Source organism: Anabas testudineus, chromosome 6, assembly GCF_900324465.2.
Source record: "Anabas testudineus chromosome 6, fAnaTes1.2, whole genome shotgun sequence".
In the NCBI taxonomy this organism is placed as follows: Eukaryota; Metazoa; Chordata; class Actinopteri; order Anabantiformes; family Anabantidae; genus Anabas; species Anabas testudineus.
The window spans coordinates 21,997,057-22,024,536 of NC_046615.1; the positions used below are offsets into that span (position 1 = coordinate 21,997,057).

Consider the following 27,480-nt stretch of genomic DNA (forward strand, 5'->3'; position numbering starts at 1 on the left):
TCCTCTCACTGGGGAGGGAGAGAGAGAGAGACTGGGGCCAGAGAAGACGAGGGAGACGCGTACAGGACCGAGATATCAGTCGAGGTTTTGGGGAGGAAGATATCTAAACGGTGACATCATATTTACCGGGGGCGCAAAGTGGAGGATAAAACAGGCGAGCACCCTCTGTGTCTGAGGGACCGGAGCCACGCACGGGGGGGGACGCAAATGTGAGCGACGCGCACGGAGACGACTCAGGTGCACAGACAGCAAAGCGGCGGCGCGCTGAGGATGCAGAAGTCACCGGTGGAAGATGCAAACTGTGTGTCCAGGTTCTTCTTCTGGTGAGATGTGTTCATATGGCTTCAGTTCATAATGTCAGGAAGTCCGTCTGCTCAGGTTGTCGGTCGGTCTGAGCGTGTTTGGAGGTTTCATTGATAAACAGAACAAGTTGAGAGGGAGACGAGTCAGAAATAGCGACTTTAAAAACCTGAATATGAACAAATTACCGTGAGGGAACAACAACAAGCGTTAAACCCGCAAATAAGTGCTTTGAAACTGCGCTGGACTGTTTTCAAAGCGTTGAGTTAAACTATATGTTAATGAAACTGAGCCTGTCCTCTAGATAATTATTAGATATTTATTCATTAATTAAAATGTGGAATTAACAGTTTTAAAGTGTGCGCTCAGATCGAGGCATGTTCCAGAAAGTGCTGTCAGGTTGGGGAAGACGCTCCTAGAAATTAGTTCTTCATATCTGTGAAACCTGGCTGCAATCCGTTATATTAACTACACTATCACAGCTATTCAGTGCCTGACTTTCATTATATGTTTATATTTGAATATCCTCCTCCGGTCACTAGGCTGGGACAATCTTTCTTAAAGCGTTTAGTCACAGGGACAAGCACACACCTGACTTTATTCCTCTTCTCTGTCATTAGTCTGACTGTGAAACCTCAGGGATTAGTTTGTATCACAACTAACAACACTTTATATTAAAGGTTTCAAACACTGACCATGGCTTACGTGACAATCCTGTCCTCTAACCACAGAGATAAAAATGCAGTTCATATTCTAACCTACACCACAGCAGAAATGTAGCTTCAGTTTGAGATGCTGCTATAGTCACTGTGTATTTTTCAATTTCAGTAGTAAATGTTGGAGCATATATTTAAGCACCTTTTTCTTCACTTATCCTGACTGTAGTCAGCTGATACGCAGCAACCTGTCTGTGTGTTTTTGTGCAGGTGGACAACACCACTGCTGAGGAAGGGCTTCAGAAAGAAGTTGGATCTGACAGATGTGTACAAGGCTCCTTCTTTTGATCTGGCAGACAACCTGTGTGAGAGACTCGAAAGGTTTGTGCAAGATTGTTTTTATTTATTTATTTTTAAGTTTATATCAGGACAGGGTTTTTATAAAGAGCTGCCATTTGGCACTAATGTTTAGTAACTACATACATTAGAATAAAATGCAATGTGGCTGCACGTCTGCCATTCATATTGCTGCCAGTCAATCTTTAGTGGCAAATGAACATGTAGCCAAAATATTACCAAGCACTCTGCAGCCTTGATGTTGTTCACAGACGCCCTTTACGTGCATCTACGTACCTTTTGCCACCCTTTTCTCAGACAAGTTAAAATACGGGTTGGCATTTAAAGATGGCTAAACAGAAATCAAACCTGTGTGTGTCAAACAAACTACTAGACAACAGGTGATGGACCAGTTGAACTCTTCACTTCGTACTTTCAGTCTTAACTCTCGGTTTGTCTTTCTTGCTCGTTGTTTCCCCTTCTCACCTGGTTTTACTTCCCATATTTGCTTTCTGTTGCTGTGTCTTTATCTCCTTCTCTGTTATTTGCTTTCCTGTCTCTGTTTAGTCACATTAATTCTAATATTCCTTACTTTCTTTGTCTCCACTTTTCAGGAAAATTTCCTTTTGTGCACTCAAATTTTAGATTGAGAGAAGGACTGTAAAAGGTTGGTTAAGATACTGTATAAAAACGGTATATATGAACAATAAAGACTGCAGAGTGCTTGGTAACGTTTCTGCTACATGTTCATATCCATATGACTACAAAAACTATAGTTTCATTACTGGGGTCTGATTAATAGAAACGCCCTGTACTCCTCTCTTTTCGCTTCAACTCTCCCTTCTATTTATCTCTACTTCTTTCATAGCACTACACAAATGGCACAACTTGCATAAGGACAGCAAATAGATGTCCTGCCAATGATTAAATACTTATGTAGATCCTCTCTTTTTTTTTTTTTTTTTAAACCTAACAACCACAGCAGTGTCCCACATTGGCCTTGTGTTGCCCAAACCAGGGGCCTGCATCACACTGAATGGTGCCAACAAGCCAGTTAATGTACATGGGTGTTAAAAAGGCGACCTTTAGAAAGGACCCAGTGCACACCGGGTGATGAATGAGCAGCGCTTTCTTTGCTGTCTTTATTCGAATCAGGCAAACAGTGAGGGCTTCTGGGAATGTGATATTTACCTTCTATAAAAACATGCTGCCTACCATAAGGCCCGTCATCACCTGCTTAGTTCACTTTGTCAGTGAGCTTCACTGGCTTGTTAAGGATTTTGTTATTGAAGATGCTAGGTTAAAAAAAACTTTATTAATCCCAGAGGGAAATTGTTTTGCCCATTGCAGCTGCTCTCTTTTCAAAGGGAAATGAACAAACTGCAACCAGATAAAGACCAACACTATTACAAAATAACAAGAAATTCAAAGTACATACAAGAAACTCGGTAAGAACAAAGAAAATTTAAAGACGAATCAAATGGGTCAATAGTTGGTGACGACATAAGCAATAACAAATAATATATAAATAATAACAATGATGATTCTGATCCAGTTACAGTCCCCATCGCCCTTATCGAGGAGGCAGGAATTATGTGTCCAAGCTGTTTTGAAAATGGATTTTAAAATAGAATTTTACACTTTCAACAAGCATTTGAAGTTCTCCATGGAAAGTCAATGTAGATTTTGATAGGTTGGTATTAGTACAGTATACAGAGTAGTAACAAGACTTAACAATAAGGAAGTCCAGTTGCTGTAACTCATTCAAGATAACCACACACGAGTGAGGACTGATAACAAACCACAATAGTAATGTGCTAGTTTTTAAATACCACTAACTCTCTAGGGTTGTAGGTGTAATGGGTCAGAAACCCTTCATAATTAGGCAGTTGTGTTTGTAATTTCCAACCCCTAAACCACTACTGTTCCAGTTCTGTACTGTTCCATCATTCTGCCCTTTTAGAAATGCACTGAATGCACTGTTTAGTCCGCATGATAAGAATTCTAGTACCTCAATACCTCAGTTGTATTATAGCACAATAAATGTAGTGTAGCATTTCACTAAGCACGAGTTCTTTATTGTACGATAGAAATGATATACTGAATGTAATTACAGCATAAAACTAAATTGAATACACTCTTATGCAACATCACTAAGTTGCACCATCTTACAACAGGTGCCTGTTTAATTTGAGTGTAAGGTGTTAGATGTTTAGAATAATAAAACACAGGTTACTGCAGGTAGACATTAAAATACACACCCCATAGAACAATCTCAGTGCAGTATAAGTGATTGCACAAGTGATTTCCAACATTGCGCAGAGTTGTGCTTTCACACGTGTAGTGCACAGGAGATTACCAGTCAGACATATTCCCACATGGGGAGAAACATGGCTTGATTTAAACTAGGTGTGGCGTCGTCGTATGCAGGTTGTGTGGGGATAATTTCTTCACATACTTAGGAATTAATAACTCTGAACTCAAAATTCTGATTTTGGATTAAATCACCAGCCAAAGATGTGAGAAACAGGTCAGTTGCTCTGTGGCCAAACGGAGCAGCCAAAGCCAAACTTTACCGGCAATTTTGCTAGGGGGTGCATTATTCTCCCACCATGGCTGCACTGCTGTTTAAATCTTTTGTAACTCCTGTTCTGTCCTCCCTGCAGAGAATGGGACAGAGAGGTGGCATCAGCCAAGAAGAAGCCCAAGCTCATGAGAGCCCTGGCCCGATGCTTCTTCGGTCCCTTTGCCTTTTTTGGTGTCCTTCTTTACCTTGGGGTGAGTCTGTTGGTCTGTCTCCTGAGGGGGGCAGACAGCATAACATAACTTAGAAAGTTAGTAGGTAGTGTACTGTATAATATCATTTAGCATTAGTTGCATATATTAAAATCCCTTGTTCTTCTCTTGACTACATGTATAGTTCCTGTTAACAGTGGCATCATATAGTGCCACATCGTTATGGCCTACAAACATCACAAGCATGTAGCACAGTGGTGTCGCTGTCCTGGGCCAATGTGAATGTGAGAAAAGCACCCATGGTGTAAACTGCAGTAGTACAGTTTGTTGTGATTGCCATGGCACCAATGGTGCCTGTTATGTTAAAGAGGCTGTGGGGGGGGGGGAAACAAGCTTGGCAAAAGGTTGGTTGTTTGAAGGTAAAAATTTAGCACAATCTGAGTCACACTGTGGTCAGTTTTATACTCAGCACCTTGTTTAGCTGGTGTATATTGCAATGTACATTTTAACAGGAACAGGATCAAAATGTTAATTACATTTTCGAAATGACTAACAATTTGGCTTTGGAGCTACTGATTTCTATTAGAAAATTAAATCTAGTTTTGACACCAAAAAGTTTGGATTTAAATCAGAAATTCTAAATATGATAATCTGCAAAAGTGATTTGAAACTCTTACCTGGACACCACACAAACCTGAGCCTAAAAGAACGGGAAAAGAAAAATAGTTATTAATGTAATAATAAATGAAATATGTCTCTTGGTGCAGGAGGCATCTAAGGCTGTGCAGCCTCAGCTTCTGGGTCGGATCATTGCCTCTTTTGACCCAGTTTATGCCGCAGAACGGAGTCAAGGGTACTTCCTGGCCCTGGGCCTCTGCCTGCTCTTCATTGCCCGCTTCCTCCTGCTGCAGCCTGCCATCTTTGGTTTGCATCACCTGGGCATGCAGATCCGCATTGCCATCTTTAGTCTTATATATAAGAAGGTAAGAGGAGGACAGCATGTCTGTACTACTGTAGTTGTTTCTTTTGTATTATGTACGTTTTGTGTATTGAATTTCACTGGATGCATCAGATGACAACTGGAGGTACTTTAATCAAGTGATGGAAGCGTAACTGGATTTTGTCAGTTTGGAGTTTGCAGATCATGTTTATGTTTACAATTAGGACAATTAGGAGTTCTGCAACTATATTCAACAAAGATATGTCTCTGCCATCATGCAGAAATATCTTTTTAATTTCTGGAATATTGACTTTGAGAAGACACAAGTAAGTGAACAAGTGTAATTTTATTATAATTTTAATTTTCAACATAAACTTGACTTTAGGTTTCATGTAGATGTGGTAGACGATATCTATATTTTACAGTTTCATTAGACTTGACTTGTGACGCCAGTGAGTTTTTCTTGATAAAACATGAATTAAGCAATCCCCACTTTAAAACAGCTGCTGTAACTCGTTGTCAGTACTGCACAAGACAATAAAGCTTATTGAGTTGTAAAACTGGTATTTGTGAGCATTGGAGCAACCTATGCTTTGTAATAATCCAACTCATTAGCTAAATGCTTCCACCTTGTATAGCATGCATGACTGAACATTCCCAGAGAGCTCCTCACAGCTAACAAATCGGTCTGTGTAGTGCCAAAGGTTCCCATGTGTCACTGGCTTCCTCCCATCCAATTCACTTTCTCGAATTGTGGTGCAGCTGACCCCTGACCTTTTAAACTTTTCAGACCCTGAAGTTATCCAGCCGAGTCTTGGATAAGATCAGCACCGGTCAGTTGGTCAGTCTTATGTCGGCACACCTCAACAAGTTGGATGAGGTGAGGAAAAACCCAAAGATATTAACTTGCATGTACTCAATTAGCGTTTTCTTTCTGCTTTATTTATTTATTTATTTATTTATTTATTTATTATGCATGACTTCTTTTTTTGTAAAAACACTAAAGATATTCAGAACATTTGCTGTTCCACGTCAAGTTGAACAGCAAATGAACACCCTGCTTCAGTTTTCCTTGATATCTTTAAAACTTGATTGGAGTCCACCTGTATACTTTTTGAACCCACTGAATATTGCATTAGGTACGTCTTTTCTAAAAACCACTGCTCAGAGTAATTTATGGCGCTAGAGATGCTCCAAATTCAGATAGTATTAAGTACTTGTGATACATTGGCAACTATGCTGACAGCTACAAGATAGGAAAAACAGTGCAGAGATTAATTTACAAAATGAGGTAGCTTTAATATCCCTAATCTGCCCTATAGACAGCAGTCCACAACAAAACTACAAATAAACACGGTTGAATTTGTGTGCAAATTCAACCAAGTTAAGTGAAAACAGTTCAGTACTGTTTAATTTATACATACGTGCATACCAAAACAAAAGTGCACAACTTGACACTAATCGACTTGTCACGAAAATTGTCAAGTTGCAACAAACGCGAGGAAGAAAGAATTTATCAAGTGCAAAAAGTGCAATTGTAATAAGAAGCCAGAAATAAATTGAACAGATGAAGACTTCTGGAGGCACAATACAGTAGTTTTCCACTCATAGTTTTTTTTTTTTTTTTAAGCAGCATGAGCATTCACACCCTCACGCACTTTAGTGAATACATTTTATTACACAACACTTAGAGAGTGTGTGTTTGCTGAAGTGAGTGTTTCACCGAGGTGTTGAATGTTGAAACACTCTGCCACCTGCTTTGACACAATTATCACCTGGCTTGGATGTGGCTTGTACTACTCTCACTGAAGGGGATATCTAGTCTGGTGTGTGTTTGGGTGCGTGTACATGTTCCATGAAAGGAGGAAGGATGCAGGTGAGAGGATGAAAGGGGGTTTACTGAAGTGAAAACTAAACTATTTCTCACTTACAGTACAAATAACAATCATTAAAATAAAGTGCTGACTAGATGAAAAGTACATTTTTCAATACTGAAAGTTTGTTTGTGTGATATCTTTCTTGCTTATCATGTCCTATAATGTAGAAGGGATGTCTTATTGTATAATAAGGCGATAGATAGATAGATAAACTTAATCTTCATGTACCATGTGTGCATTTCAGAGCCTGGGTCTGGCCCATTTTATATGGATCACCCCCCTGCAGTGTATACTGTGTGTGGGTCTGATCTGGGAGCTGATCGAAGTGAACAGCTTGTGTGCACTGGCAGCTCTCACTTTGCTGGGTATCATACAGGCCTGGCTGTCACAGAAGATGGGGTCCCACCGGTAGGGAAGCACCACAACCACGTAACACACGTGTATATATACACATTTATAATAACCACACATAATCTTATAGGCCCCAGTATCTTGCTCTCTGTGTCTTGTCTGCTTTGCAAAGATACAATAAACAATTTAGTATATGTATTAATGTGTTTTGTCTGATTGACAATAAGTAACAGTGCTAATATAAATACACTTTGTACCAATACTATAATAGTCACATGATCCACATGTTTATTTGATGAGTATGTTGTTCATATACATGCAATATACACAAATATAACATGCATACCTGTGCATCTGCCTATTCATCTTTCTGTGTGCACATGCAGAAATCTTTGAATGTATGATGATGCAGTTAGTCTGTGATAAGCTGGTAAAATCATCTTCTCTAAACAGGGTGAAACGAGCAGGGCTGATCAGCCGCCGTCTGGCTCTTACCTCTGAAATTGTGGAGAACATTCACTCTGTGAAGGCGTACGGCTGGGAGGAGGTGATGGAGACCATTATCAAGAACATCAGGCAGTAAGACACCACTTTGCACTTCACAAACTGTAAACTCTAAACTATAGATTGGACTATAGACTTCTTTTAAATCACATATATTTCCAATATCTTTTTACATGCTACACTAACCACTAGGTGGGCACTCAGAAGACTAATGCAAACTGGAACCAGCCTGTTGCCAAAACTGAGAGGGATGTTAAAACTTGGTTAGGGTTAGGATTATTCTAATCAATCAAATCAAAGATTTTTGATGTCTCAGTGCAGAAATATGTAAACTGATAAATCTAAGATGGAGGCACCAAGACTTAACATATACCTGATATTACCTGCATGAAAAACTGACATGCTGTTGATTATAAATTATTTTGGTTGGTGTATTTGCCAATTTAATGTAAAAATAATTGGAAAAATTTTACTCTATTCTTCTCCCTCCTTAGGGATGAGATGACGCTGACAAGAAAGATTGGTTCTCTGCGTTACTTCTACAGTGCAACATACTTCTTCTCCGCCATCCTGGTTATCGCCTCTGCTATTGTACCGTACGCGCTCGTTAAGCCAATCAACCTGCGTCCTATCTTCACCACAGCCTCCTACTGTATGGTGCTGCGAATGACTGTAACTCGCCAGCTTCCAGGATCCATACAGATGTGGTATGACACGCTGGCACTGGTCAAAAAGATTGAGGTGAGTCCAGAAAGAGTTGTGGGCATATGAATTAACTACTGGACAACACAAATATTATGTATTAGATTTTAAATCTAAATGTATTTATTTTGCTTTCTTTAGGAATTCTTGATGAAGGAGGAGTACACGGTGCTAGAGTACAACCAGACCACCACTGAAGTGGAACTTGTAAATGTGTCTGCATCATGGGATGAGGTTTGTGCTTGTTTGTATTTGTATATTTTGTTAAATTGGTGTCCCATTACATTTATATTATGTATATTTATCAGATTGTAGTCAAACTTCAGAGTATTTTGGTTTTATATATAGGGATACATGTATTTTTAGTATGCTCAAATTAATATTACTTAAACTAAAAATTAAAATGCATATTTTCCTACATTTAATGTTTAAACTTTTGTTGTGGGATTTTTTTACTTCAATTGGAGTGAATTCGGTATTTAAGTGGTACATTAACACAGGATGATACAATTTATGTCTGTGCTTTAGTCATTAAATTAAATAATATAATCATTGAAAAAGTCAAAGTTGCTTTTTAAGTCTTCCTGCTCAACCTTCAGGCTTTTATAGATTATTTAAAAGCATTTTACAGTCACCACATTATTTATTTCATGTAAACTTGTTCTTTAATTACCCAAAAAAACTGGTTTCTCTGATTATCTTTACTTAATTTAATGTAAACACAATCACTGAAACTGATTATCAACATTGATTAACCCTCATTAATGCCTTTAGTCTTGCAGGAGAGTGTTCCAAGTAATGATACCAATGATAAGGGTTATGGGTTTATGGACAGAAAAGAAAAATCATCTTTGTAGGTCAAGTGTCCAACATGCAAGGAATTAGCTTCCGGTCGTTGGCAACTCTCAAGGACAGAACAGAAATTTTTCAACCGTAAACAAGATACAGACAAAGTAACAATAACAGCTACTGGCAATATTCAGGGAGAGAAAGAAGAGGGGGAGAAAATGGTGCAAATGTGTGTGTGCTACAGATTTTCTTGTTCACCTGAGGTGCAGTGTGCATGTACAGTTCCTTTTGTGTGGGTGTAGGGATTGAGCATTAGTTATGTTTAAAATTATACAGTGCAGTACAAGTAGCAGCATTGTAGCAACTGTATGAGTGTAATGTTCCTGTGTCTGCAGCTCTGAGGTACCAAAAGCAAAAGAGGTCATAGTTTGTCTCCAGTTCCCTGCTGTTGTTTTTTTATACTGGTTTATTCTAGTTTCCTAAACCGTTTTAACATATGCATCCGGACTGTGTCGGGAGTATCAGGTCTGACATTGTATAGGCCCTGTATAGAGCGTGCAGAAGGCACAGCGTGACACAAAGTACACCACGGAAATCAGTTGCACATCAGTAGAACAAGTCACATGATTAGAAATGACATGTATACAACTCAGGTTTCCTGAGGGAAAGAACAACAACAGAAAGGCTAAACTATCTTATGTAGCACTGTGCAGCTAAAAGTAAACATACTCAGAACAGACCTTCTGCTGTATTCACCTTATGATCAATTTACTGCGTGTGTGTGTTGTGCTGTATGAGGGCAATGGTATGTTGAAGGAAAAACTCCAACAACCCCTAAAATCATTATAGGTCTAATAGTTAATTCCTCACCACCACTGGGAGTGAAGAGAATAATCTTATCTATAGGCTGTGGCTGTAAACTTACCCTAACAGGTGTGATTCAGTGACCACCAAATACCGTGAGAAAATGAACACCCAACTGTGTGTTTTTGTCACTTTGCATAATTAATTATCCAGTTGTCGTCACCAAACTTTGCTGGGAACATTGACTCTCTCTTTGAAGTGTTCATCACCTAATTCCCAGATTCTCCTCTTCCCATTCGCAGATGAATAGGAGGGGTGTTGCCATTCTTTACTGCTGACAGCATGTACGTCAGCTCATTAGAATGAGAATCGCACAGACTAACCACAGCAAGCCACAGTATTAGAGGAACGGTGACCCATAAAACACCACTAAGGTCAATGATTAAGCCTGTGAGTCAAGCAGAGTTCCCCTTTTCTAACTGAGAGATGTCACCCATTGATCTTTACAGAGACACACACATGAGGTGAAATAAAGCCATTCTGAAGGTTCTGGTAGTCTTGTTTCCCACCGCAGAATGATCTGGTGTCACTGTCTGAAAACACAGCATGACTGATGGACCTATTCAGCCCTGAAACATCAGTTGTGTAAACTAAACACAAATCAAGTACATGCCATGCACACATAGCCACAGGGTATATTTCACATGGTATGGGACCATTTGTATTTAGATAGGGGCAATCAGTCAGTTTCCAATTAAAACAAAAATTTATTTATGATAGATTGACATTTATGCTTTAACTTTTCTGAAGGGAATTGGTGAGCTCTTTGAGAAGATTAAGCAAGAGAACAAAGCAAATGGACACCTGAATGGTGACTCTGGCCTCTTCTTCACCAACCTCTACGTCACACCTGTCCTGAAAAATATCAGCTTGTACCTGGAGAAGGGCAAGATGCTGGCAGTGGCTGGATCCACTGGCTCAGGGAAGGTAGGTTATAGATATTATTTCAAAACAATCACAAGTGTTAGTGATTTCATCCACTGCAGCAGGTTGTTCTGTATGAGGGTAACACCTATTAACAGTGAAATAGTATTTAAGTGTGACGACAATATTCCCTGTTTCCTTCAGAGTTCCCTGCTCATGATGATCATGGGTGAGTTGGTGCCATCAGAGGGTAAAATCAGACACAGCGGCCGCATTTCCTTCTCGCCACAAACTGCCTGGATAATGCCGGGAACAATCCGCGACAACATCCTGTTTGGTCTGACCTACGACGAGTATCGCTACACCTCTGTCATCAAGGCCTGCCAGCTGGAAGAGGTACATCACTTTTATCATTTTAGTTTTTTTCCTCCTTTTTTTTAATATTTAATGGGTGTTGCAGTACGTAAGCACAACTTATAAAAAGTGCATTTTGCCATATTCGGAGTCATGCCTTTTAACTTCCATTGGACTGATGCTCTCGGCTCAGTTTCTGGGCCTCTGCAAAACATCAAAAAGGTTCAGGTTTCGTCAGTCCACATTTATTCTCCATTAGGTCCCTCGCACACACAAAGACACACATGCTCGCACATTTTCTCTGTCTTGCACAGATACCTCCACACACGCTTGCACTCTCATAAGCCCCAGTGTTGAGTGACAGCCCCTCAGCTCAATATTGTCTCCTCTGTTGCCATGGAAATGTTGTCACTGGGAGGGAATATGAGCTTGTTGGTTCCCAGTGACACATTAGTTTTGTTAGGCCTGGTGCTCTATATTAACTTATTGTATATTATCAGCTGTGTCTAAGATGAGAGATGAGATTTATGCTGACAAAAGTAATGCCCTTTTTTAAAATATGCCCTATTCTGTTGTTTACAATGAAATCAATGCAGCAGCTCATGCAGAGGGTGACACCATATTTATTTATGACATGCCACCGCCTTCCCTGACAGTACCCCAGAAGTTTTTGTCAAGAAAAAAGTGTTGCCACAGCAAACAGAGCTGCCACACAGTGTTGACGTTTGCATGTAAGAACCAGCCTCTATTTTGTGTTGTAAGGAGAATCATCAAACGCTGACTTGAGGTGTCAGAGAAAGTGACAAAACAAAAGCGAAGGAGTCACGCCGTCATTTCTACTGTATACACTACTGTATGGAAATGACAAGCAGTGTTCCAGTGTGGTGTGTGCTTCTATTGTGAGCATAGAAACAAGCAAACTAAAAAGACAATTCCTCTGGTTTCTGTAACCATCTGCAAAAAATAACATAATGTAAAAAGCAATTCGCCTTTAAGCAACGTTTTGCTTAAAGTTTTTTTCTGCTTTTATTTTTCTCTCTTTAATTGGCACAATTTTTTAAAAGTACTGTAAATCTTTCTTATTGAAAGACGCATTCTACAATATTAGCTGTAAGAGTAATAGGAGGCACAAGCTCTTTAGGGACAACCAGGACAAAAACTAGAGCAGATTTCCCCAGTGAGAAACGAGGTTTCTAGTGAGTTTGTGGCTGTAATTCCTCACTATTGAAGCCCCAGACTGCTCTGGGTGGTCTTTCTGCTGTTGCCTGTAGCCACCGGCTCAGCAGGTGCTTTTTGTTCACAGTGAGGAGCACAACATGTCTTTTTACTGTGCTGCCTTATTTAACAAGCTGTTAACCTGTTGATTTCCTATGCACCCCTGTCGGGACAGTGGAGGCTACCATTAAAAAGGTAGGAGGCTTTACCAATCCTTGTCCTTTCATCCTTATTGTTGTGGATGCACTGTGCCTCTGTTTGTGGCATCCTTCATGTGCTTTTCTCAACTGTGATTCACTGTGTGTGTGTTTGGTTTGTTTCTACTCTATATATTGTTTTATTTTAATTTAAACATTATGTTGCATACACATTAGAGATGCTCAACATCAACACATCTTTTTAGCGTTTGTCTTATTGTTTTTGTAGCTGTCATTTTGTCATTTTGCAACTGCTCTTACAGAAATTCTATGTTTTTATGTATTTATTCTTTAACTTTCTGGATACAATGACATTCTGCTGACAGCATGGCACCAACATTTTGTAGTAGACCACAAATGAACACACTTCACTCTTTAGCCATCGAAGACAAGCACAGAAACAAACACTGTATCTAACTTTTGTATGTGTGGAAAACCCATTCACATGGACAAATTGGATTCTGTCAAAGATGATGTGACCTATAGTGTTGAATGCATCACTAAGATATAACGGGTATAACAGAGTATAGAGAAGATTGTTGGTGACCACCACCAGTGCTGTTTCAGTACAATGATGTACTTTAATTCCTGACAGGTGGTCACATGGTTCTCCTCTATCAAGAGATAAAGGTCTAAGTTACATGTTAGGTATTGAAAGTTACTCGGCATGATGTAAATGGAAGAAGTCGTCTAAGTAAGACTGAGGTCTTACAGACTAATCTAGTTCTCCATCTGTGCCAGAATTTTTTTTCTGTAATAGTAATGATTTAATAATTAAATATGCTGCAGCCAGATTTCAGTAAGAGAAACAGCTGTAAAAAAAACTCCAGATAATCGTTTAAATGCATCCTGGGCTCGACTCTGCATTGTCATGGTTAAGGATAATAAATATGGCCTAATCAAATCTTTAGAGCTTTAGAGCCTCAGGACCTCTTCTAATCAGCACAGGTTTAATCTGTGTAGATCACATTGTTTGAGGGACCCCACCTAGATAGGCAGCCACTGTCATTTATTCCAAAATCTGATAACTATTGGCAGCATTCTTATCTGTGTATTGTGTTTGTTGGTCTTGCTCATTAATGACAAGTGCCTCCTACGGCCAAGTCATATTTCAATGTATTACTCTATTAAATCTCAGACAGGACCTCCCATATTCATGTGTGTTATTTATTGGTTGTAAAATTCCTTCCTTGTCTTTCCTGTGACTTTTGGTTGTTTCCTGGTATGATATAGTCTGTACCTCCCACCAGTTACACTATAACACATTAGTAAAACACGCTCTCTGCTATCACACAGTTCTTCTTGCTGTTATATGTATGGTCACCTGTTGTATGTGTGTTGTTTCCCTCGCCAGGACTTTGCCCTGCTGCCTGAGAAAGACAAAACGCTCCTCATTGAGGGAGGGGTGACGCTCAGCGGCGGCCAAAGGGCTCGCCTCGGCCTGGCCAGGTACTGTACTTCCTGTCATACCTAGGTCAGAATCTGTCTTAGTGAGAAATGGTACTTTGCACCAAAACATCAGTTGCTCCACAGTGTCATACATACACATAACCATACAGTATAATGTTGTGATAAATAATAACAACTGTGTGTTCGCTTGTACAAACAACATAATTTTCAGGGCCATAAACTATTGAACATTATCAATTCTATCTATATCACTTTGAATGTGTGATAGTAGTGATGATGGCCAATAAAAGCATCGAACATTCACTGGAATCAAAGATTTGATAATGTTGATGATGTTTTGAAAGACAATATTCGTTCCCAGTGTTGTAAAGAATTGTACATAATCATAACCTCCTCCAGAAGCTGATAAGTTAGCCTTTATTCTTATCTGCGCTTGTCTGCCTGTGTTCTATGGCCGCACTATTTAATGATGACTACTCAAAGTCTAATTTATTACTCCATTCAATCTCTGTCTCGATTACAGCAGACAGACACTCCCGTATTCTCATGCATTATTTATTGGTTTAGTGTCCTGACATCAATTTGCAACCACTTTTGGCTCCTGCCATTACTGTAAATATAGCCTTGAATTGCTGGAGTTGCATTTCCCACCACCTCCAGAGTTTTTATAGTTTTATGAGTACATGTCATGTTTCTCTGTGTTGTTTTTTTTTTTTTTTAATCACTGTGTGTCTTTTTCCCCCTCAGGGCTGTGTATAAAGATGCTGACCTGTACCTCCTTGATGCACCTTTCACCCACCTGGACATTGTGACAGAGAAAGAGATCTTTGAAAAGTGTGTATCCCAACAAAGAGTCTTTTACGTAGATGAGATGGGGGTTGTGAAGTTTAAAGTAAAGAGCATTAGTTCAAGGTTATTTCTTGTCTGAGATCTACTCTAGTAGTTTTGTAAATCATGGTTGTTTCATGAAAGAGAAACCTCAGATTGTTTTTAGGAAAGGGGGAATTATCCTTTGATATTTTGACCTTACTAATGTTTCAAAGGGGAGAATCTGGCACACTCATTGCTGAATGAACATTTTCATTATGGAGGCAAAGCTTGAACATAGTTTTGTAATGTGATGTGTAAAAATAGTAAACAGCAGCTTGTTAATTTCAAATACTGGTTAATCTAACACCCCAGTATGCCCTTTTATTCTTATGTTTATATAAACGACCATTGTTTTGTCTGACAGTGTAAGAAATATTGTTTATTAAAAACTGACTCAGTGGTTTCAGAAAGTATTAAGATGGTAGTGTGGATACAATTTTTAAAAAGCTCACTACCTCAACAAACCATAATGACCACAATGAAAAATTGAGCCAAGGTCGGGTGATGCCTAGAACAGTGAGTGCAAAATGAGGCTGCGGTCTGAGAGTTAAAGCTTAAGTTTATGTGTTCACAAGGTGAAGGTCTTAATATGTTCTCAAGCCATTGTAAGTTGACATCTTGTTTTTTTGTACAATCTTATTATGTGCAGATGTGTCTGTAAGCTTATGGCCTCCAAGACGCGTATTGTGGTGACCAGCAAGTTGGAGCATCTCAAACGAGCTGACAAAATCCTTCTGCTGCATAATGGAGACTGCTACTTCTATGGCACCTTTTCAGAGCTGCAGGCCCAGCGTCCAGACTTCAGCTCTCTCCTCCTCGGCCTTGAAGCTTATGATAATATTAATGCAGAGCGACGCAGCTCCATTCTCACAGAAACTCTTCGCAGGGTCTCCATCGATGAAACCACCAGTTTCCGAGGCTCGGAGCAAATTCGCCAGTCGTTCCGGCAGCCCCCGCCTCCACTAATACTTCCTGGATCTCAAGGTCAACCTCTAGGTGATGGTTATCCAGAAAAACGCAAACAATCGCTCATCCTCAGTCCCCTTGCAGCTGCCCGCAAGTTTTCCTTCATTGGGAACTCCCAACAGACTTCAAATACTCCCCAGGCACTGACAACAGAGAATGGGGTTCTTGAACTTTCTGAGAGGAAATTCTCTGTAGTACCTGAGGATGATCAAGTAGAGGAGGTGCTCCCCAGGACTAACCTGTACCACCATGGGTTGCAGCATCTCAATGGGCAGCGACGCCAGTCTGTTCTGGCGTTTATCACCAATTCTCAGGGTCAAGAGCGCAGAGAGCAGATGCAGTCATCCTTCAGACGAAAGCTGTCCATCACGCCACAGTGTGACCTGGCGTCTGAGCTAGACATTTATGCCCGCCGCTTGTCCAAAGACAGCATTTATGACATTAGTGAAGATGTGGAAGAAGAAGACATGGCGGTAGGACTTGTGTATATTAGTATATTGTATTATTTAATACAAATTTATATACATGGTTTACAGTACTGTATGTTTAGCTTCATTTTCAAGATTCTGTAAATATCTACTAACTCTAAGTAGAATTTGTACTGACTTAGTGATATTTATTTATAGACAAGTAATTGATGTTTGTCTGTATGGTAAAAGAGCAATTTTGTGTATTTGCAGCAATGCTTCGCTGATGAACGTGAGAACGTCTTTGAAACTACCTCATGGAGCACCTACCTACGCTACATCACTACCAATAGGAGCCTAGTCTATGTCCTGGTTTTCATTGTTTTTGTTTTTGTCATTGAGGTAAAATTATTACCACATATAAGGCGTTTTTGTTTTCTTTTGTTATTGTTGTTGTGGTTTTAATTAATGTGGTGTTCCCTGCATCAACAGGTTGCTGGTTCAGTCATTGGAGTTTTTCTTATTACTTAGTAAGTGTCATGTTTGTGGTCAGTATCCCAGGCTGTGTTGAAACCCTGCCTGTCTGGCAGTACATTTACAAAAATACACATACAATTGGTTTTAAACATAAATGAGCTTTAATGAACAGAATTACAGCTCACCTGTCCACAGTGTGTTGTGTACCTATTCTTCACTGTGTTCTCTGCTTTTTCTACTAGTAAAATCTTGAGTGACGGCGCCAATCGTTCATCACCCAACATCAGTGAGCCGCAACCCAATGTATCTTCCCCCATCCACCTGTCAATCATTGTCTCGCCGACCAGTGCTTACTACATCATTTACATCTACGTGGCCACATCGGAGAGCGTGCTGGCCTTAGGATTCCTAAGGGGTCTCCCATTAGTGCACACATTACTCACTGTGTCCAAAAGGCTGCATGAACAGATGCTTAGTGCCGTGCTGCGAGCCCCCATGGCTGTGCTCAACACCATGAAGACAGGTCATTTTCTCAGGATTCTTTTCCAATGTTTTTAAAGGTTTTCTGTTTGGTTTGCTTCTGTTCACCTAGAGAATTATTATTAAAGGCCACACTAATGTAGTTCACTACACTTTTACTTGTCCTCTTCCAGGCAGGATCATGAACAGATTCACTAAGGACATGGCAACCATAGATGACATGCTTCCTCTGGTGCTGTTTGATCTCATTCAGGTATTTAGCCAACACAATGAATACGAGGATGCAAAAAAGATTATAAGGCTGCATACTCTTATATCTGCTGTTTAACTGATGTCTGACACGTCTTTCTTTTTTACACCAGCTTACATTAATTGTCACGGGTGCCATCTTTACTGTGTCAATCATGCGACCATACATCTTCATTGCTGCTATCCCGTTGGGTGTCATCTTTGTTATCCTCAGGAAGTATTTTCTGCGAACTGGGCAGCAACTCAAACTACTAGAGGCTGAAGGTAAGAATGGTGACATGCAAGCGTATGGTTTCAATTTGTATGGCATTAAACTGAGTGCTTAGAGGTTGCAGTTACTTGCTCTGTGATTCTAGGAAATCAAGACACTGTGTGAGTGTTTATTAAAGCAACCGTGACACAGATTTTTGTTTTTTTTGGTTAGACTAGAATCAAGAAAATATGACAACGAGGGAAGTGTAATGTTGAGTGGAAAAACTGACCTTCTCACACAAAATGAAAATATATTTGCAACATACAAAAACAAATGAAATGTAGTAGCATTAATTAGATTTAATTGAATGTAGCAGTTAAAATATTACTTAATTAATAAAAAGTCAGTCTGTGTTTATGATTTACTCTTGACTCTGACTCAATGAGAATCCGGGGTTGAGAACAGTAAGAAGGGAATGGATGTGTAAAAGGTCAATGATGAAATGTCAAACATTCAGGAAGAATAAAAGTGAAAACATTTCAGGAAAACCAATAAACCAAACAGAGGAAGCAAGACTTGGAGGGCTGGCAGACGCCACAGTCATCATAACTTTACAACGGCCTGTCGTCAGGCAGAGCTGGTGGATGGCCTGAGGGCACAGGTCAGGCTGAAGAACAAAAACATGACAGAGGAAAGGTTGAAGGAGAGGATGGATGGGCTGCCTCAGATGGGCAGGAGCATTTACAGGAAGTGGGGGCAGGGTGATTTAAACAGTTACCTTCAATTAGCAGATAGTTTTTTTTATTTCTTTACACATAATTAAATAATAATAAGATATGTGTTAGAACATTTACACATTAGACTTTGTTAGACTTAGCTAAATACTGAACACCTTTCTGTATACGTGATACAGTACAGGCCAACTGCAGCACAAGCTCTGTCCTCCAAAATGGGCAGTGAGTTGAATTAATACCTTTAATGAAAGACAATAGTATTACCCAGCATTAGTTTTAGCTTGTTCTACCTAATAGATTGCAGACATGGGGTATAATATAATAGTTACAGTACACACCACATGAAATTAGAATATTTCAAGTCACACTTGTTACCCTCTAGAAAATTTCTCTGCCCAGAGTTCAGAGTAGGTTTGTAGAGTGAAACCAGGTCACTGTGCTGCTGACGAAGATGCCACTCTGTGTTTTGTTTTGTTTTGTTTTTTTGACTTCCCCCCGCCCTGCTCTCTGTTACTGAATGTGTGTTTCGGTGATGACAGCAAGGTCTTTCCGGAGCCGCTAAGAGCAGGCCGGGTTCAGAGAGACGAGCCGAGCTGGGATTTCCCGCTCACCCCATCCTGCTGTCACTCCCTCTGGTCTAACAAGCAGCATGTCAGACAAAATACAGTGGAAATTATGTGTGTTAGTCACTGTCAGGATTACTGTATAAAGACATACTTTGAAAATAAAGTATCTGTAAGTGTGGTTGAACAGAGAGCATGTCATTTAAACATGAAAACTGTGCTTAATTCAAAAGAGGTAAGAAATTAAATATAGCAATTTCAGTTTTGTTGTCCTGAATGGATTTACATTATATCCTTTGGGTAGTTTCACTATGAGCACTCTGCGGTTGACTAGTCTGAATGCAATTTTACAATACAAAGCAACAAATTTAGGTTTTCTTCCTCTTTCTTTTTTTTTTTTTATTTTTATTGAAATTTGTTTATTTATTGACTCATCTCTGTAGAAGTGTCTGTAAACTATAGTTTGTTTGTTCAAGAACAGCAGCGAATGTACCAACATTTGGTTTACACAGGGTTTTAGATCACTTCAGATGACTCATCCCATCATCTCCTTCACTTACTGTTTGCATTATGTGATTTTTATAATAGTTTCCCCCCCTGGCAGTTTATGGAGCCTCAGGTCTTTTCTCCCCCTTTAAACCAAAAAAGTTTATTTTGTCTAAATTCATAACAACCTTTGCACACTTGCTCTTTTATGCTTCTATTCAAACCAACCAAACCACTATTTGTGTAGCAACAGCCTTTTAAAGTCCATGTATTATTTTTAATGTGTCCCCTCTTCTGTTTTGCAGCTCGTAGCCCCATTTTCTCCCATCTCATCATCTCGCTGAAGGGCTTATGGACAATTCGGGCTTTTGGGCGTCAGACTTACTTTGAGATGCTCTTCCACAAGGCGCTCAACACTCACACGGCCACTTGGTTCCACTACCTGGCGACACTGCGTTGGTTCCTCTTCCGCTGCGACATGATCTTTGTTCTGTTCTTCACTGCCGCTGCCTTCATTGCTGTGGGAACCAACCGTGAGTGATGGGATGATTATGGATAGATCACTAGAAGGTTATGTGCATGGATGTAGGATAGATTTCAGAATTCTCAGGTAGAAAACAGCAGTCTGTTTTTAGTTAATATAATATGCTTTGAAGGAGGTTCTTTCTTAACCTTTAGTGGATCAGTGTCTGTTTCTTGTCAATCAGATACTTTGATTTTTTTTTCCTAGGTTTAAGATGTTTGGATCTGAATCTAAAGCACACACAGTGGTTTGAATGAATTTTGTTTTGTCCTCAAAGCACGTTAGCTTACATCTACAGTACTTCACAGCTTTGTACGTTAAACCGTGTAACTTTGATACTAATTTTGTTAAAATTAGTTAAAAAAATTTTGTCAAGTAGAATTAAAAGAGGAAACTAATGATTTTTGTGTAGAGCTTAACAAACTCCCATTGTTAACCCCTCTCCCATTGCACCTATAAAAAACGTTTTTGCCTATTAAGGCACTTCTATTAAAACACATAATAAAGATATACTGCAGAATATGAGAATAATGAGAATAATGGTAGTGCTTTATCATGTGTCTTGTTGGTTATGAAGGAGGATTGCACAGTTGAAAGTGTGACGAAGGAACATCTTCAAATTCCATTAAGTTCGTTAATAAACACCTCATTATTTCCTCTGAGCCTATCAAGTGAAGGAGCCTTAGTCTTATCTGTGTGTTACAGTGTGTAGAGTCAGATATCAGAATCATAACAGAACAGTTTGTCTGTGAAAACAGATCAGAACTGTTGGAATGCCACCATATAAAATGTCATTTACAAAAGGAAGCATGTGTTTATTTAAAAATATGAATGGGGGGCACGCACACACACACAAACAGATGCTGATACGTCATAGTGTGTTTATGTTGAAAGCAGATTAAAGGTCATTTCACAGCTCATTCGGTTCCAGTAGAGGCAGTAGCAGTGCTGCTCTGACAAAAGAGAGAGCAGTTTGGATTGGACAGATCTGATGCCCGTGTGCGTTTGTGTGTGCTCTACAGAGGACAAACCAGGGGAGGTCGGCATCATCGTCGCTCTGGCCATGCTCATCCTGGGGACTTTCCAGTGGGCTGTCATCACCAGCATCACAGTAGATGGACTGGTACGTGGGCCACACAGACACACCACAGCGCTGTCATCGTTTGGATTACGGTCATAAGAGCCAACTTTCATTAAAATACCACACGACCAATGGCCAGTCAAAAGTGCGTCAAGCGTTACAAACACACGCCTTAGAGGAGGCTTTGGTGAACATGCATGGTTTTGTCTAACACCTGCGTCTGCCTCCAGATAAAATGTCTCTGTTTATGCAGAGTCTAACATTCTCAATTTTCCCACATCACTTCACTTACACGCTTCACTACAGTCTTACCCATCAGACTCTCTTTCTTATTCTTATTCCTGTATTGTCCTCTTGAGTATCTTGGATTGTTGAGTTAAATCACTAAACAATCACTTAGTTCTACGTTCAGCATTATGTTCTGTACACGATCCATGTGCTACAAAACATTTAGATCTAAGGCAGTAATGTTAGCTAGCATGAGCAGCTCAAACAACTTTAGTTAAGTCTAAGATAAAAGTACAGAATTTTATACAAAAACAGTAAATACTGTATGAATGTTGTTGTTCTGGGAGTAACAGTTCAAACTTGTAAACGAATGCACATGTCCGTGAGAAGGAGTCAAAGCAATACAGGTATTTACGTGGTAGTAGTAATGTAAAAGTGAATTATACTCAACAACTGCAGGGGGAGCCAAATAACAGAAGTACCAAATCTTGCACATCGAGGCTTTAAAAGCCCACCTTTTTACACCTCACCTCATCGACCCCAGCTACCTCTTGGTTTTGTGTCATTTTCTAAAAGAACTATTTAAAAGTCTGAACTTTGTATTTTGTTCGATGCCCCAACTAGTGACAGCATCTTGCTCTTGTTGCTGTGTTTAATTCCACTGAATGCTGTTTACCTGATTAGTTTTATTGAATTTAACATTTTATAAAGTCGTTTTCCATGAGAGAGTCCCCCCCCCCCCCTACTCCTGCCACCCTAATTGTGGGTTTATTATAGGGTGAGGTGATGGAGCAGCACTATGATGGTTTTGAGTAATGGCACTGCTGACCACTGTGTTTCATTACTTTGTACCAGAACAGCAGAGTAGGAAAACACAGATTACGAGGGTGTGGGCGATTCTTGTTGTTCTGTGTAAGAGCAGTGGATGTTGCTTTACCACTCCTCGCGAACAGTCATCGGGTATTTTAGAGGGAAGCACAAGGTGAACTGCGGATGCCTCAGCAGTCGTTGTGTGTGAAGACTGTGTGAGGCACCGGTTTGTACCCAGTTTTGCTTAGTGGAGCTGCCAGAGCTTATCTCAGTGCAGGACGTTTTGTTCAGTACTCATTCACACAGCAGTGATGGTGTGTGTCTAGGAGCTGTTCTTCACAGCGTTGTGACTGATTCTGATGAGAGTGGAAAAAGTCATTGCAGTGACTCCCTCTGTAAAGCTTTTAACATCGCTACTAAAATAGCCATCTCAGTCTCAAGTACGTTTTGTTTGATCTTGCTTTTGAGTAAGAAAATGTGTTCAGTTTGTTTTGAAACTCTCTTTTTTTTTTTTTTTAATCTCTGTTGGACATTTATCAGGGTCTCATCATGGTCCCTGATAAAGACCCCAAACCTAAATGTATTGTTCTTCAAACTGCAGGTGTTGCTGGAATTTCAATAACAGACGTTAAATGTAAAAGAACAAACTTACATATTTTTAAAAGAACTGTGTTTGTTCAGTCTAAACAGTTATTTATGGGATCTAAATGTCATTTGAATCATCAACTGTAAGTATGTTAATGTTTCACGAGCTACCACATGTCTCTGTCTTCCTCCATCTCTCTTAGATGCGTTCGGTGGATCGAGTGTTTAAATTCATTGACCTGCCATCAGAAGAGCCGTTGCCTGGGAAATCTTGTGGAAAGAGAGGCCCTGACCTTGTTATCGACAACCCTCATGCACACGACTGTTGGCCCAATCACGGCCAGATGGACGTGCAGGGCCTCACTGTTAAATACACAGAGGCTGGACGTGCTGTCCTCAGTGACATCTCCTTCTCCGTGGAGGGTGGGCAGAGTGTAAGTCCTGAGTGATGGGGAAAGTTTGGGTGTGTGACTGGAATTTACTGACTGACTGTGATGCATGTCTGCTTTATTAACTTTGTTTTACTAGATTTTAAAATCTCAATACACCGATTAGCACACAGCCATTAAAGCGTCATAGAAAGTTTATAGCTAGGTCGCATCCCAGTAACAATAAGGCTGCGTCACATCAGTCATTTGTTTAAAGCGGCTATATTTCATATTGTATATTAACAATGGTTAAAATAACTATGTGAAAAGAGTTATGGTGACAAACTGACATCATCTCTGTAGTTATTTGGAGCTTTGTGTGAGTGTTTCAAAGAAATGAGGCAGCTCAACAGGACAGATTAAACAACCAGAAAATTACAAATGACATTGGTAAAATAGCTAAATGACAATTTCTTCTTTTTAATACTTGTTATATAAATATTTCAGACTCATACATACATACACTCCTGTCTCCAGTGTTCTCCTTCTGTCTGGCTTTTGGATTCCTTATAGCTATTACAGTAATTAGGGTAGAACAACTTGGTCCATAATGACCAAATATCTCTCAGTAGTCGAATATTGCTCAGTTTTTCTTTCTGCTGACTCTCTGTGCTCCTGGCAGTAATTGTATTCGGTATGAGCTCATCATAATGAATCGTGGAGGACAACAGAGCCGAGTAAGTGTCAGCACTTTAGCCTTGTCACATTAGCTGCTCTGTGGCCTCTGGGTAAATGGGCTAATTGTTCCACAGCGGGTGAAGAAGAAAGGACAGAGAGCTTTTTAGATTCCTGAACACCTCGAGGCAGCAGTTTATTTCACAGTGTCAAGAGTGTCCTCAGCTTGTATTCATATGTACTTCACACAATATAGATAAACATGTACATACAGTACAAGAACACTAGATACTTACTAGGACTAAAAATGATGAATTGGGTGATGATATTCAAAATGAGCTCAGTAGAACAGGTTGACAACACAAAGTAAAACATTTCTGTCTTGATTTGCTGTGTGTGTGTGTGTGTGTGTGTGTAGGTGGGTCTGCTGGGTCGAACTGGTTCAGGGAAGAGCACCCTGCTCTCAGCTCTGCTGCGTCTCGCCTCCACCGATGGAGAAATTTCCATTGATGGCGTCTCCTGGAGCTCTGTCTCTCTGCACACCTGGAGAAAGGCTTTTGGAGTGGTGCCACAGGTACTGAGCTGCTTTTCAGCAACACACTACAGAGTCTCTGTCCCTGCAATAAGGTTGAATCTCAACAACAATTTTAAAATGCACATTCTTAGACAAAAAGCAATTCTGTTTCTTTTAGGATTAACAATCTAGATTCTATTTTCAAACCTCTATTCTAATTAAACTATAGGGACTTATTGTAATGTCTTCTGTTTTGAACAGAGAGTCTTTATTTTAACTGGAACTTTCCGGATGAATCTGGACCCACATGGACGTTACAGCGATGAAGAGCTGTGGAGGGTAGCTGAGGAGGTGAGACTGTAATTTCTGACTTGGCCTATAGTTATATTTTATTAGAGATGGTAAATTACTTTTGAAATTCGTCACAGTGGCATTTTGGTGAAGTAAAATATCTGGTTTATTCCTCAGGTGGGTCTAAAATCTGTCATTGAGCAGTTTCCAGACAAGCTGGACTTCCAGCTGGAGGATGGAGGCAACGTGTTGAGCAATGGACACAAACAGCTGCTGTGTCTCGCCCGCTCCATACTCAGCAAGGCCCGAATCCTGCTACTGGACGAGCCTTCCGCATACCTCGACCCCATGTCAGTATTGACACCAAAATGCTCTTTAGTTTGGGTGTTTATGTTTAAAGTTGTTGTAATTGGTGTTTTTTTATTAACTGATTACATGAACAGTGTACCAGACTCTGCAGGTCTCCTCAGCTGCTTCTTAGAGCAGTAGTTCAGCTCATAGTTTTAGTTTTATGGTTGAAGACTCACTGCTTTAAAAGCTTTGCAACAATCAGTGCATCTGTCTGCATTCTTTTGAGTGCTCTTGTGGGCGTGTAGGCACAGTAGAAACTGCGTTAAACCCTTGATACCTGAAAGTAATTAAGGATTTGTGTGTTTATGCTGGTAAAGTGAGGTCACAGCGCAGCATTGACCACCCAAATCTAACGTGTAATGTTCCTGTCACTGCATATGGTGACAATCTAGAGTGCTTACAGTAACTTTGACCTACTGTATTTATGTGTGTGCGTGTTACCATATGTGCAAGGGAATCGTGGTGCTAAATTAAGCATATAATAAGCAATCTAGTTTAACCAGAGGGCATTACTCTCTGCTCTTTTATATTTTTTTGTTTTCATGTCCTTCATGGGAGAACACTAAGCTAATGTGTTAGCATTTCACAAAGATTTCGCTTTGATGACGATGATTGTGTTGTGTGCATGTGTGAGCAGAACATTGCAGGTCCTGAGGAAGACGTTGAAGCAAGCATTCTCTGGCTGCACCGTCATCCTGTCAGAACACAGAGTGGAGTCACTGCTGGAGTGTCAGTCGTTCCTGGTGAGTTTTGGGTTCATATGGGATTTTGCTGAACGACTGCAGCCAATATTTGACATAAAAGTCCAAATATTGGGGTAGAGGACATAGGGCGACTAAAGGCTTGTGCTGTAGTGAAAGTTACCAATCACATCACAGCCCTCACATGGATTATATTCCCAAATTGTCCATCGAAGTGATTATTTAAAGGTTTATTTTAGTCTATTTCCTGTAAATTGGACAATTTCAACTTGTGCTAATTCCAAATGTACAGTAGCAGGTACAAATAATGGCAGCTTTTAGTATTTGTAATATATTTGGAAACCTGTAGGATGCTGCAGCAGCTGTATCCTGAGTCTAAGGTGGGCATAGTTACAGAAGCATTATCCATAAACAACAATAATAAATAATCATATTTACAGGAAATTGACAGCTTGAAAATGGAAGAATTAACAATTTTTTTCTCCGATACTTCAGGGCTGTATGTGCATGCCTCAAAGTTGATACAGATCTGCACAGCAGTATATTTTCAAAATAAATTGCCTTTATCCATTTGTCAAATTTCCTCACCTACTTTTTTACATTAGAAACATATATTGATATAAATGCATATAAATGTGAAACCAACTTGTTCTGTCTGTGGCCTTTTCCAGATGATTGAAGGCAGCTCCATGAAAAGCTACGACTCCATCCAGAAACTGTTGAATGAGACGAGTCACCTGAAACAGGCCATGAGCCCTGCAGACAGGCTCCGTCTCTTCCCATCACTTCACCGCCTCAACTCCAGCAAGAGGACGACGACGCAGACCGCCAAGATCTCATCCCTGCCGGAGGAAGCCGAGGATGAAGTCCACGACACTCGCCTTTAATCGGCCAAACACTCAAACACACACAAGCATGGACACTGATGATGTTTGAGGCAGTGTTTTTCTACAGATGGTCCAATTGGGAACGAGTATTTATTTATTCCTCAAATGACCTGTGATTTTTAGTCATAAGACACTAAAACTCTGTCCTAACGCAGGCACACACATTTTCAGAATTTTATACAACACAGTTTTTATCTTTGGTTAATCAGTCTGGCCTTGCAGAAACGTTATCACTGTCAACACCCTCCCACCCAATAGGAAGAGTGAAGCTGCTGGCTGAAACTGCCGCGTGATGACTCGGATACCTGTATTTTTCAATCTGTATGCACTTTAGAGAACTCCCTAAGGTACACTTCAGCTTTTACAGCAAGGAAATAGTCAAATGATTCAATGCTGAATAATTCAAACTAAATTATTCAGTTCTTCCATGAAATTAAGTGTAGATTTAGAATTATTTTGACAACAAATCTGCTTTTTACTGTGATAGTTCAGCATCTATTACCTGATGAATTATAGGAACATTAATTAATTTCAAATAGAAAAATGTGTTTGGATGATTTTTTTATTTTTCAAGCCACTGCTGTACAAACGCAAGGCAAAACCTTTTTAAATAATTTTCAGTAAGTTGAATTGCATTTGCCTCTGAAACTGGAAACTATTTTCGCTCCTAAAATGTGTTACTCCTTTTGTACTGAATAATAGTTTTGTAAAGCAGTAAAAATTAAGGTACCATGGAGAAATGCCTTGATATGTTAACTGTGGTAACAGTTTTTTACAGTGTAAATGAAATCAGTTGTTTATTACTCATAGGAAAAGGACACAGATGTCCAAAAAGTGTATAATTGTATTTGTTAACTTTGCTTTATTTACAGTCCAACTAAAGATTTTGAGAAAATTCTGTTTCGTTTTGTGTTTATTTTTATGTTCATGTCGTCTGGCACTGTCC

The 27,480-nt window shown here is 39.8% G+C and overlaps 1 protein-coding gene across 1 annotated transcript; it reads left to right on the top strand.

The window, feature by feature from the left end:
- On the top strand, positions 1-27,431 carry cftr (CF transmembrane conductance regulator). Its single transcript, XM_026364653.1, has 27 exons — positions 1-323; positions 1,227-1,337; positions 3,959-4,070; positions 4,796-5,011; positions 5,759-5,848; positions 7,090-7,253; positions 7,650-7,775; positions 8,195-8,441; positions 8,544-8,636; positions 10,806-10,982; positions 11,124-11,315; positions 14,040-14,134; positions 14,843-14,929; positions 15,615-16,404; positions 16,612-16,740; positions 16,831-16,868; positions 17,058-17,338; positions 17,469-17,548; positions 17,658-17,808; positions 19,826-20,053; positions 21,066-21,166; positions 22,951-23,181; positions 24,209-24,364; positions 24,566-24,655; positions 24,773-24,945; positions 25,584-25,689; positions 26,319-27,431. The coding sequence occupies exons 1-27, from the start codon at positions 271-273 to the stop codon at positions 26,532-26,534; spliced, it is 4,533 nt and encodes a 1,510-aa protein (XP_026220438.1). The 5' UTR covers positions 1-270; the 3' UTR covers positions 26,535-27,431.
- Positions 27,432-27,480: the final 49 nt, after the last annotated feature.